General features: G+C 42.7%; 1 protein-coding gene across 1 annotated transcript; it reads left to right on the top strand.

Annotated features, from left to right (window-relative positions):
- Positions 1–4,769: 4,769 nt before the first annotated feature.
- LOC106610416 (GTPase IMAP family member 9-like) lies at positions 4,770–8,605 on the top strand. The gene is made up of 2 exons (XM_014209784.1): positions 4,770–4,773; positions 7,148–8,605. The coding sequence occupies exons 1-2, from the start codon at positions 4,770–4,772 to the stop codon at positions 8,047–8,049; spliced, it is 906 nt and encodes a 301-aa protein (XP_014065259.1). The 3' UTR covers positions 8,050–8,605.
- The last annotated feature ends 3,410 nt before the right edge of the window (positions 8,606–12,015 follow it).

The following is a 12,015-nucleotide window of genomic DNA, read 5'->3' as shown; positions in this document are numbered from 1 at the left end:
CACAAACAACAACAGAGTTACACATGGAATAAACAAACGTACAGTCAATAACACAATAGAAAAGTATATTTACAGTGTGTTCAAATGAGGTAAGATTAGGGAGTTAAGGCAATAAATAGGCCGTAGTGGCGAAGTAATTACAATTTAGCAAATAAACACGAGTGATGGATGTGCAGAAGATGAATGTGCAAGTAGAGATACTGGGGTGCAAAGGAGCAAAATAATATATAAAATAACAATATGAGGTAGTTGGAAGGGCTATTTACAGGTGGGCTATGTACAGGTGCAATGATCTGTAAGCTGCTTTGACAGCTGATGCTTAAAGTTAGTCTCCGGCGATTTTTGCAATTCGTTCCTGTCATTAGCAGCAGAGAACTGGAAGGAAAGGCGGCCAAAGGAGGAATTGGCTTTGGGGGTGACCAGTGAAATATACCTGCTGGAGCGCGTGCTACGGGTGGGTGCTGCTATGGTGACCAGTGAGCTGAGATAAGGCGGGGCTTTACCTAGCAAAGACTTATAGATGACCTGGAGCCAGTGGGTATGGCGACGAATATGAAGCGAGGGCCAGCCAACGAGAGCATACAGGTCGCAGTGGTGGGTAGTATATGGGGCTTTGGTGACAAAACGGATGGCACTGTGATAGACTGCATCCAAATTGCTGAGTAGAGTGTTGGAGGCTATTTTGTAAATGACATTGCCGAAGTCGAGGATCGGTAGGATGGTCAGTTTTACGAGGGTATGTTTGTCAGCATGAGTGAAGGATGCTTTGTTGCGAAATAGGAAGCCGATTCTAGATTTAATTTTGGATTGGAGATGCTTAATGTGAGTCTGGACGGAGAGTTTACAGTCTAACCAGACACCTGGGTATTTGTAGTTGTCCACATATTCTAAGTCAGACCCGTCCTTAATAGTGATGCTAGACGGGCGGGCAGGTGCGGGCAGCGATCGGTTGAACAGCATGCATTTAGTTTTACTTGCATTTAAGAGCAGTTGGAAACCACAGAAGGAGAGTATGGCATGGAAGCTCGTCTGGAGGTTAGTTAACAGTTTCCAAAGAAGGGCCAGAAGTATACAGAATGGTGTTGTCTGCGTAGAGGTGGATCAGAGAATCACCAGCAGCAAGAGCGACATCATTGATGTATACAGAGAAAATAGTCGGCCCGAGAATTGAACCTTGTGGCACCCCCGTAGAGACTGCCAGAGGTCCGGACAACAGGCCCTCCGATTTGACACACTGAACTCTATCAGAGAAGTAGTTGTTGAATCAGACAAGGCATTTGAGAAACCTAGGCTGTTGAGTCTGCCGATAAGAATGTGGTGATTGACAGTCGAAAGCCTTGGCCAGGTCGATGAATACGGCTGCACAGTATTGTCTTTTATCGATGGCGGTAAGGATATCGTTTAGGACCTTGAGCGTGGCTGAGGTGCATCCATGACCAGCTCAGAAACCAGATCGCATAGCGGAGAAGGTTTGTTAACTTGGCTTTCGAAGACCTTAGAAAGGCAGGGTAGGCTAGATATAGGTCTGTAACAGTTTGGGTCTAGAGTGTCTCCACCATTGAAGAGGGGGATGACCGCGGCAGCTTTCCAATCTTTGGGGATGTCGGACGATATGAAAGCGAGGTTGAACAGGCTAGTAATAGGGGTTGCAACAATTGCGGCGGATAATTTTAGAAAGAGAGCGTCCAGATTGTCTAGCCCAGCTGATTTGTAGGGGTCCAGATTTTGCAGCTCTTTCAGAACATCAGCTATCTGGATTTGGGTGGGGGAGGCTTGGGCAAGTTACTGTGGGGGGTGCAGAGCTGTTGACCGGGGTAGGGGTAGCCAGGTGGAAGGCATGGCCAGCTGTCAAAAAATGCTTCTTGAAATTCTCAATTATCTTGGATTTATCGGTGGTGACAGTGTTTCTTAGCCTCAGTGCAGTGGGCAGCTGGGAGGAGGTGCTCTTATTCTCCATGGACTTTAGTGTCCCAGAACTTTTTGGAGTTTGTGCTACAGGATGCAAATATCTGTTTGAAAAAGCTAGCCTTTGCTTTCCTAACTGCCTGTGTATATTGGTTCCTGACTTCCCTGAAAAGTTGCATATTGCAGGGGCTATTCGATGCTAATGCAGTACGCCACAGGATGTTTTTGTGCTGGTCAAGGGCAGTCCGGTCTGGAGTGAACCAAGGGCTATGTCTGTTCCTGGTTAAAAAAAAAAAATTAAATGGGGCATGCTTATTTAAGATGGTGAAGAAAGCACTTTTAAAGAATAACCAGGCATCCACTGATGGAATGAGGTCAATATCCTTCCAGGATACCCGGGCCAGGTCGATTTAGAAAGGCCTGCTCGCTGAAGTGTTTTAGGGATCGCTTGACAGTGATGAGGGGTGGTCGTTTGACCGCAGACCCATTACGGACACAGGCAATGAGGCAGTGATCGCTGAGATCCTGGTTGAAGACAGCAGAGGTGTATTTAGAGGGCAGGTTGGTCAGGATGATATCTATGAGGGTGCTCGTGTTTACGGATTTGGGAATGAGATTGAGGGCATCTAGCTTAGATTGTAGGATGGCCGGGGTGTTAAGTGTGTCCCAGTTTAGGTCACTTAACAGTACGAGTTCTGAAGATAGATGGGGGCAATCAATTCACATATGGTGTCCAGGGCACAGCTGGGGGCTGAAGGTGGTCTATAACAAGCGGCAACGGTGAGATACTTTTTTTCTGGAAAGGTGGATTTTTTTTTTTTTAAGTAGAAGCTCGAATTGTTTGGGCACAGACCTGGATAGTAAGACAGAACTCTGCAGGCTATCTCTGCAGTAGATTGCAACTCCGCCCCCTTTGGCAGTTCTATCTTGTTGGAAAATGTTATTGTTAGTGATGGAAATTTCAGGATTTTTGGTGGCCTTCCTAATCCAGGAGTAGGGTAAGGGTACGGCTAAAGGCTATAAGAACTGGTCGTCTAGTGCGTTCGGAACAGAGAGTAAATGGTTGGTACAACCAGCCTAATCTCGGGAGTTGATAGGTTTGAAGTCATAAACAGCTCAATGCATGAAGCATTGCGAAGAGCTGCTGGCAAACGCACGAAAGTACTGTTTGAATTAATGCTTACGAGCCTGCTGCTGCCTACCATCGCTCAGACTGCTCTATCAAATCATAGACTTAATTATAACATAATAACACACAGAAATACGAGCCTTAGGTCATTATTATGGTCAAATCCGGAAACTATCTTTTCGAAAACAAAACGTTTATTCTTCATGTAAAATACGGAGCCGTTCCGTATCTTATCTAACAGGTGGCATCCCTAACTCTAAATATTGCTGTTACATTGTACAACCTTCAATGTTATGTCATAATTATGTACAATTCTGGCAAATTGATTACGGTCTTTGTTAGGAATAAATGGTCTTCACACAGTTCGCAACGAGCCAGGCGGCCCAAACTGCTGCATATACCCTGACTGCTTGCACGGAATGCAAGAAAAGTGACACAATTTCCCTAGTTTAAAGAAATTCATGTTAGCAGGCAATATTAACTAAATATGCAGGTTTAAAATATATATACTTGTGTATTGATTTTAAAGAAAGGCATTGATGTTTATGGTTAGGTACACATTGGCGCAACGACAGTGCTTTTTTTCGCGAATGCGCTTGTTAAATCATCACCCGTTTGGCGAATTAGGCTGTGATTCGAGGAGAAATTAACAGGCACAGCATCAATTATATGCATGCAGGACACGCTAGATAAACTAGTAATATCATCAACCATGTGTAGTTAACTAGTGATTATGTTAAGATAGATTTTTTTTTTTTATATAAGATAAGTTTAATGCTAACTAGCAACTTACGCGACTACAGCAAGAAGCCAAGGTAACAGGTAGTCACTAATAACCGGAAGTTTGCAAGATTGAATCTACGAGCTGACAAGGTAAAAATCTGTCATTCTGCCCCTGAACAAGGCAGTTAACCCACTGTTCCTAGGCAGTCATTGAAAATAAGAATTTGTTCTTAACTGAATTGCCTAGTTAAATAAAGTTATTCATTTTTTTTATCTGCCACAATCAGTGTCCAACAATGCGTATTTCCGATTTGTTATAAACTTGAAATCGGCCGTTCTGATTAATCGGTCAACCTCTAGTAAATGGAGCAAGTTTCTTGGCGCGGAAGAATAGATTCAAGGCATAATGTACAAACAAGGGTATTGTAGGCTGTATAATGCACCCAAAACAGCTACCAGTGGTTCCATGATGTCTAAAAATACAACCGTGGGACGAACGAGTGACACATTCCCTCGTCCCTTGCCCTGCAAGTGTATACTCGTCAAATGTCATGATAGGTCATCAGAAGTGTCCACTTAATTTGAGGGGAGAGGGTGTCTTTTAAGTGTGTGGAATACAGCCAAAGTGTTTAGTTTCAGGCTCAATGTAAAAATTATTTGGACCAATGAGAACTTGCTGCATGTAGCTATGGGTCCCGGAACCCCTACACAGATTCTAAGCAGATGTTGAACTGAAAAACAACTAGTTCCATTGACCTCTAGTTCTCTATTACAGAAAAAAATAGTTCCATTTATCGTTTGTTGTGTATTTATCTTAAAAAATTCTTAAACTATCCAAATGCTCTGCAATGATAGTGTACTTTTAAAATATACTGAACAAAAATATAAATGCAACATGCAAGATCTTCAAATATTGTACTTACTTACAGTTCATATAAGGAAATCAGTCAATTGAAATTAATTCATTAGGCCCTAATCTATGGATTTCTCATGACTGGGCAGGAGTGCAGCCATGGGTAGGCGTCGGAGGTCATAGGCCCACCCACTTGACAGCCAGGCCCACCCACTGGGGAGCCAGGCCCAGCCAATCAGTGAGTTATGATTGGTCCTTGATGTGGAGGTCCTGGGCTGGTGTGGTTACATTTGTTCTGTGGTTGTGAGGTCGGAAGGACGTACTGCCAAATTCTCTAAAACGACGTTGGAGATGGCCTATGGTAGAATAATGAGCATTCAATTCTCAGGTAACATCTCTGGAGGACATTCCTGCATGCCAATTGCATGCTCCATCAACTTGAGACATCTGTGGAATTGTGTTGTGTGACAAAACTGCACATTTTAGTGGCCTTTTGTCCCCAGCTCAAGGTGCACCTGTGTAATGATCATGCTCTTTAATCAGGTTCTTGATATGTCACGTGTCAGGTGGATGGATGCTCACTAACAGGGATGTTAAGAAATTTGTGCACAACATTTGAGAGAAATAAGCTTTTTGTGCAAATGGAAAATGTCTGGAATATTTTATTTCAGCTCATGAAATCATGGGACCAACACTTTACATGTTGCGTTTATATTTTTGTTCAGTATATATTTTAGTTTTGGATTCATTGTGTACCTTCTGTAAGATTAAGAAATACTGCCTTTTAGTTCCGTTGCCAAAAACCCACATATCTTTAAGTCATTTTCTAATTTCTCTCCCTCATGAGGAGGGAGGATAATGAATATTAACAGAAGTAACAAATAATGATAGACCTACCAATTTAGTTCTAGTGATTTTACTGATATAGAAGTTGTTTATGAATTGAATCTGGACAACCCCTCTCTTTCTTTCTCTCTCCCTCTCCAGTTACCCACAAGTCCCCTCTGTTTCCATTTACTGTAACAAGCCTCCTCACCCACTGTGCACCAACTGACACAGGATGTCCATGGACTTGATCTTTTTGTTCAGTCCACTTTGGCCTTGATGTTAAGTCCACATATGGACCGTACTGGACCAAATATGAAACTATCATAGATGTATGTTTCACAAGTTTGGATAGTACAGTAGTACAGTGAAAATAACCCAAATAGATTTGTACTGGCCCAACGCTCTAACCACTAGTCTACCTGCCACTATCTGCATAGTTCTTCCACTAAATTAGATTTAGTACATTTTTCAATGGAAATTGTTAAAAGTAGTCATTGTGCATAGAGTTATAGGGTTGGTTAAACTTTGATTTCAATGGGGGTTTTTTTGTCATACTTTTTTAAAGTGAAAAAACGGAGTCAAAGCTCAAATCTGTTACTGTGGAATTACCCCTCTGGAAATGATGTCCATGCACTCCAAGCTGTCTTTTTGCCTTTTCCATGAAACTGTGAGGTTGTATTACAGCCTGTAAATGCATGGAAGCCTGACAAAGCCAAACTCGCATCCCAAGCTTCTCGTAGATGGTGTTGATGCAAATCTCCTGCTAGTTTTTCCCCATACCAAAAGCAACCCAAAGCTTTATGGTTGGATAATCCTTGTTAAGAACAGACCAGCAAGGAAGACAATGATGTATGTATCCACTGTTAGAATTATTATATATTTTTTTTTACCCAGTAAGTTGACTGAACACATTCTCATTTACAGCAACAACCTGGGAAATAGTTACAGGGGAGAGGAAGGTGGACAAACAAGCCAATTGAAAGCTGGGGTTGATTAGGTGGCCGTGATGGTATGAGGGCCAGATTGGGAATTTAGCCAGGACACCATGGTTAACACCCCTACTCTTGCAATAAGTGCCATGCAATCTTAAGTGACCATAGAGTCAGGACACCTGTTTAACATTCCATCCGAAAGACAAAGTGAAAGACAACGTAGATTCATCAGTTGTAGCATAGATCTATTTTCCATCTTCAGATTCATTGGCACACACCTTCTTTGTCAATATGTTGAAAAACTCCTGTTTGTTATTAGGGTTTCTGAGAAAGTCAGAACTTACATGGAAGCTTGGTTGTCTCCCCAACTTTCTTTCAGATGCCTTTTCCTTGCTTCTCTCTGGTTGAGTATTTTAGACTCTCTTTGAATGTGTCCCACACAATACATAGTTCACTTCACTGTATATAAGCTACTAGAAGATAGATATGTAAACTGATTTGCATTTTTGTAAATCAGTTTAGTTTTTCTATGGGTTTGCAAAATATTTGTTTTATTAAATTAATACATTTTCATAAAATGAATGTAGGATTGTAGCTTAATTTATAGATAATGTCATTGTTAATTTGCTTACAGTTAATATTCTATAGACCATCAATGTTTAAGAAGTAATGTGAGACTGATCATATTCAGTAGCTGTTCTGTAAGATGACCAAACAGAAAGAACATCAACACCAGACTTCTCTCTACAGTAACAACATTTCCTTCTTATCCAACAGAACAAAATGAAGAGGTCCGGATTGTTCTGCTGGGGAAGACGGGAGCTGGGAAGAGTGCATCAGGAAACAGCATCCTGGGGAGAAAAGCGTTTGAATCCAAAATGTCCTCATATTCTGTGACATCAATATGTGAAAAGAAAAGAGGAATGGTGGGAGGGCAACATGTAGCTGTCATTGACACACATGGCTTGTTTGACACCAAGTTAACACAGGAGGAGGCAGTGAAAGAGATCTCACAGTGCCTGCTTTTCTCTTCTCCTGGTCCCCATGTGTTCCTGGTTGTGATCAGGCTGGAAAGATTCACTAAAGAGGAGCAGGAAACCGTGGAGCTGATTCAGAAATTATTTGGTGTTGAAGCATCCAAATACACCATGGTTCTCTTCACACATGGAGACCTTCTTGATGATGATGAAACAATTGAAGACTTCCTCCATGGAAATCTCGAACTGGAAAGTTTCATTGCCAAATGTAAAGGGGGCTTTCATGTATTCAAAAACAGAGATCAGAATCCCTCCCAGGTCACTGAGCTGCTTGAGAAGATAAACAAGATGGTGAAGGTGAATGGAGGAAGCCATTACACCACTGAGATGTTCCAAAAGGCAGAGAGAGCAATTGAAGAAGAGAAAGAGCGGATCCTGAAAGAGAACGAAGAGCAGAGACGCAGAGAGATGGAAGAAATAAAGGCAAAGTTTGAAGGAGAGCGTCTAAGGGAAGAAGAAGAGAAGCTGAGGAGAAAACAGGAAAGTGAAGCTAGAGAGAAAGCTGAGAATACACACCGCTTAAGGAAAGGTGCCGCAATCGGAGCGATTGTGGGAGTATATGGAGGCCCATTTGGTATGGCATTTGGTGCAGCATTGGGAACTACAGTGGCAGCTGTAGTAAATGCATGCAGGTCTCAATGAGAGTCCATAGCTACAAGATGTTTGACTTCATTACTTGATATTTAAAGCTTCCTCTATATACACAAAGTAAACCAAACATTTGGAACTTCTTCCTAATATTTAGAACTGTTAGAGAATTAAAGAGTGAAAGTTGGCCTTGCCTTTCCTATCAACCTGGAAAAGGGCCTGAAGACATTTTAACTGGAACACTTTAAGGCAGCCAAGCTCTTCAGCCAAGCAAGAGAACACCAGCCATGAATTCATGTCTCCTTTCACAATTTACAGGATAGGACGCTTGGACATGTATTTTAGTCATCACTACTTACATCATGAACATAAAGATAGATCAGCGTATTGCACATTTGAGAGCACAGAATTTCATATTTCCCTCAGTAAAGGTGAAAGTTAAAATTGTATTTCTGCCTGTCAAGCTAAAAAGCTATATGCTACTGTAAGATTAATTTACAGTTGCTGTCACAGCTCACATTGCTGCCTCAGAAGCATGATGAATGGAGATTTACTATTAATGTCATAGTTATTTCATCACACTATAAAATAAAGGTCCACTGGAAATTCCTCCCTGTTTTTGTACCAATTGTTTTATAAGCACTATCTCCTTCACTGCTTGCTTTCCATGCTATCATCTAACATAGGGAGATGGAGATATAAGGTCTACAAAGGGAACATTGGACTATAGAACATATTTAGCTGGATAGAACTCATGTGTGTCTTGTTACATGAGAAAATGTAAGAGCCCTTGAGGGGTTACTTCTTAGTAACAGATTTGATAAAGAAGGAAAGTACGTCTGGGGATCACAAGGAACCGACATGTATACAGTTGAAGTCGGAAGTTTACATACACCTTAGCTAAATACATTTAAACTCAGTTTTTCACAATTCCTGACATTTATTCCAAGTAAAAATTCCCTGTCTTAGGTCAGTTAGGATCACCACTTTATTAAAAAATGTGAAATGTCAGAATAATAGTAGAGAGAATGATTTATTTCAGCTTTTATTTATTTCATCACATTCCCAGTGGGTCAGAAGTTTACATACACTCAATTAGTATTTGGTAGCATTGCCTATAAATTGTTTAACTTGGGTCAAACGTTTCGGGTAGCCTTCCACAAGCTTCCTACAATAAATTGGGTGAATTTTGGCCCATTCCTCCCGACAGAGCTGGTGTAACTGAGTCAGGTTTGTAGGCCTCCTTGCTCGCACACGCTTTTTCAGTTCTGCCCATTCACTTTCTAAAGACTGGGGACATCTAGTGGAAGCAATAGGAAGTGCAAAATGAACCATAGCTCACGGTGTGATTAATAGGCAACGTGATGAAGTTGAGTTCGCAATTCAGAATTCCACTTCCTGTTTCGATCTGTCTCGGGGTTTTGACTGCCATATGAGTTCTGTTACATTCACAGACACCATTCAAACAGTTTTAGAAACTTTAGGGTGTTTTCTATCCACAAGTATTAATTATATGCATATCCTAGCTTCTGAGTTTGAGTAGGAGGCCGTTTAAAATGGGCACAATTTTTTTTCAAAAATCGCTTTAGCGCCCCCTATCCTAGGGGAACCCCAAGAGGTTAATCTGGATGGTTGTACAGTCGTCTCAAATAAAACTGTGAAGGACCTCGGCGTTACTCTGGACCCTGATCTCTCTTTTGAAGAACATATCAAGACTGTTTCAAGGACAGCTTTTTTCCATCTACGTAACATTGCAAAAATCATAAACTTTCTGTCCAAAAATGATGCAGAAAAATGTATCCATGCTTTTGTTACTTCTAGGTTGGACTACTGCAATGCTCTACATTCCGGCTACTCCTAAAAAAACTTCAGTTAGTGCTAAATACGGCTGCTAGAATCCTGACTAGAACCAAAAAATGTGATCCTATTATTCCAGTGCTAGCCTCCCTACACTGGCATCCTGTTAAGGCAAGGGCTGATTTCAAGGTTTTACTGCTAACCTACAAAGCATTACATGGGCTTGCTCCTACCCATCTTTCCGATTTGGTCCTGCCGTACATACCTACACGTACGCTACGGTCACAAGACGCGGGCCTCCTAATTGTCCCTAGAATTTCTAAGCAAACAGCTGGAGGCAGGGCTTTCTCCTATAGAGATCCATTTTTATGGAATGGTCTGCCTACCCATGTGAGAGACGCAGACTCAGTCTCAACCTTTAAGTCTTTACTGAAGACTCATCACTTCAGTAGGTCCTATGATTAAGTGTAGTCTGGCCCAGGGGTGTGAGGATGAACGGAAAGGCTGGAGCAACGAACCGCCCTTGCTGTCTCTGCCTGGCCGGTTCCCCTCTCTCTGCCTCTAACCCTATTACAGGGGCTGTGTCACCGGCTTACTGGTGTTCTTCCATGCCGTCCCTGGGAGGGGTGCATCACTTGAGTGGGTTGAGTCACTGACGTGGTCTTCCTGTCTGGGTTGCCCCCCCCCCCCCCCTTGAGTTGTGCCGTGGCGGAGGTCTTTGTGGGCTATACTCGGCCTTGTCTCAGGATGGTAAGTTGGTGGTTGGAGATATCCCTCCAGTGGTGTGGGGGCTGTGCTTTGGCAAAGTGGGTGGGGTTATATCCTGCCTGTTTGGCCCTGTCCGGGGGTTTCATCAGATGGGGCCACAGTGTCTCCTGACCCCTCCTGTCTCAGCCTCCAGTATTTATGCTGCAGTAGTTTATGTGTCGGGGGGCTAGGGTCAGTCTGTTACATCTGGAGTATTTCTCTTGTCTTATCCGGTGTCCTGTGTGAATTTAAATATGCTCTCTCTAATTCTCTCTTTCTCTCTTTCTTTCTCTCTCTCGGAGGACCTGAGCCCTAGGACCATGCCTCAGGACTACCTGGCATGATGACTCCTTGCTGTCCCCAGTCCACCTGGCCGTGCTGCTGCTCCAGTTTCAACTGTTCTGCCTGCAGCTATGGAACCCTGACCTGTTCACCGGACGTGCTACCTGTCCCAGACCTGCTGTCCCAGACCTGCTGGAACCCTGACCTGTTCACCGGACGTGCTACCTGTCCCAGACCTGCTTTCCCAGACCTGCTGGAACCCTGACCTGTTCACCGGACGTGCTACCTGTCACAGACCTGCTGTTTTCAACTCTCTAGAGACAGCAGGAGCGGTAGAGATACTCTCAAAGATCGGCTATGAAAAATCCAACTGACACTTACTCTTGAGTTGCTGACTTGTTGCACCCTCGACAACTACTATGATTATTATTATTTGACCATGCTGGTCATTTATGAACATTTGAACATCTTTGCCATGTGCTGTTATAATCTCCACCCGGCACAGCCAGAAGAGTACTGCAGGCCACAGGCGATGTCCTGAGACAGGCCCATCCTCACTGTCCATGACAGATACTTGTCACTGTCAAGCAGCTGCTCCAGGTTACCCCCGTTGATGTACTGTAGGTAACCATGACAACAGCACACACACATAGTTCATGAGATTGAGTCCATTCCAGACACACAGATTCTGTGCATGCCTACACATATTACATGATCATTAACCCTACATTAAATTTATGTGGTTCGTGAGCCGTAAAACATTTCCATAGGCATTTGACCTAATTTCTGTAAAGACCTTAGCCTATGTTCTTTGCAGGTATTTGTAGAATTTAATTTAAATGGTACGCAACCCTCATCTTCATTACTTTTTATGTCCCATGCATGCAGCCAATTCCGTTACCATGGACACTATTGTCTCTGGAAGATAAAATGCAAGGACTCCCTCCAGAGAGACAGAATCAGGATGAGTTTACCGGTTAGAGCATGGAGCTGGCCCTTGTGTACACACACTCCCAGGAACCTGAGCAGAGAGAGAGAGAGGGAAAACATTCAAAATACACCGAAAACATCCGAAATACATAATCTATACAGCTAAAAACAACAATGTGATTTCAAACCTAGTTGACAGAGATTTCGATGATTCCAACATTGTCTTCAAATTTGAAGAGTTTGTGTGTCTGTTCTCTGTCTGAT

The sequence above is a fragment of the Salmo salar genome, chromosome 08, assembly GCF_965601325.2.
Source record: "Salmo salar chromosome 08, fSalSal1, whole genome shotgun sequence".
Lineage (NCBI taxonomy): Eukaryota > Metazoa > Chordata > Actinopteri > Salmoniformes > Salmonidae > Salmo > Salmo salar.
This window is presented reverse-complemented; position numbering and strand designations above follow the sequence as displayed.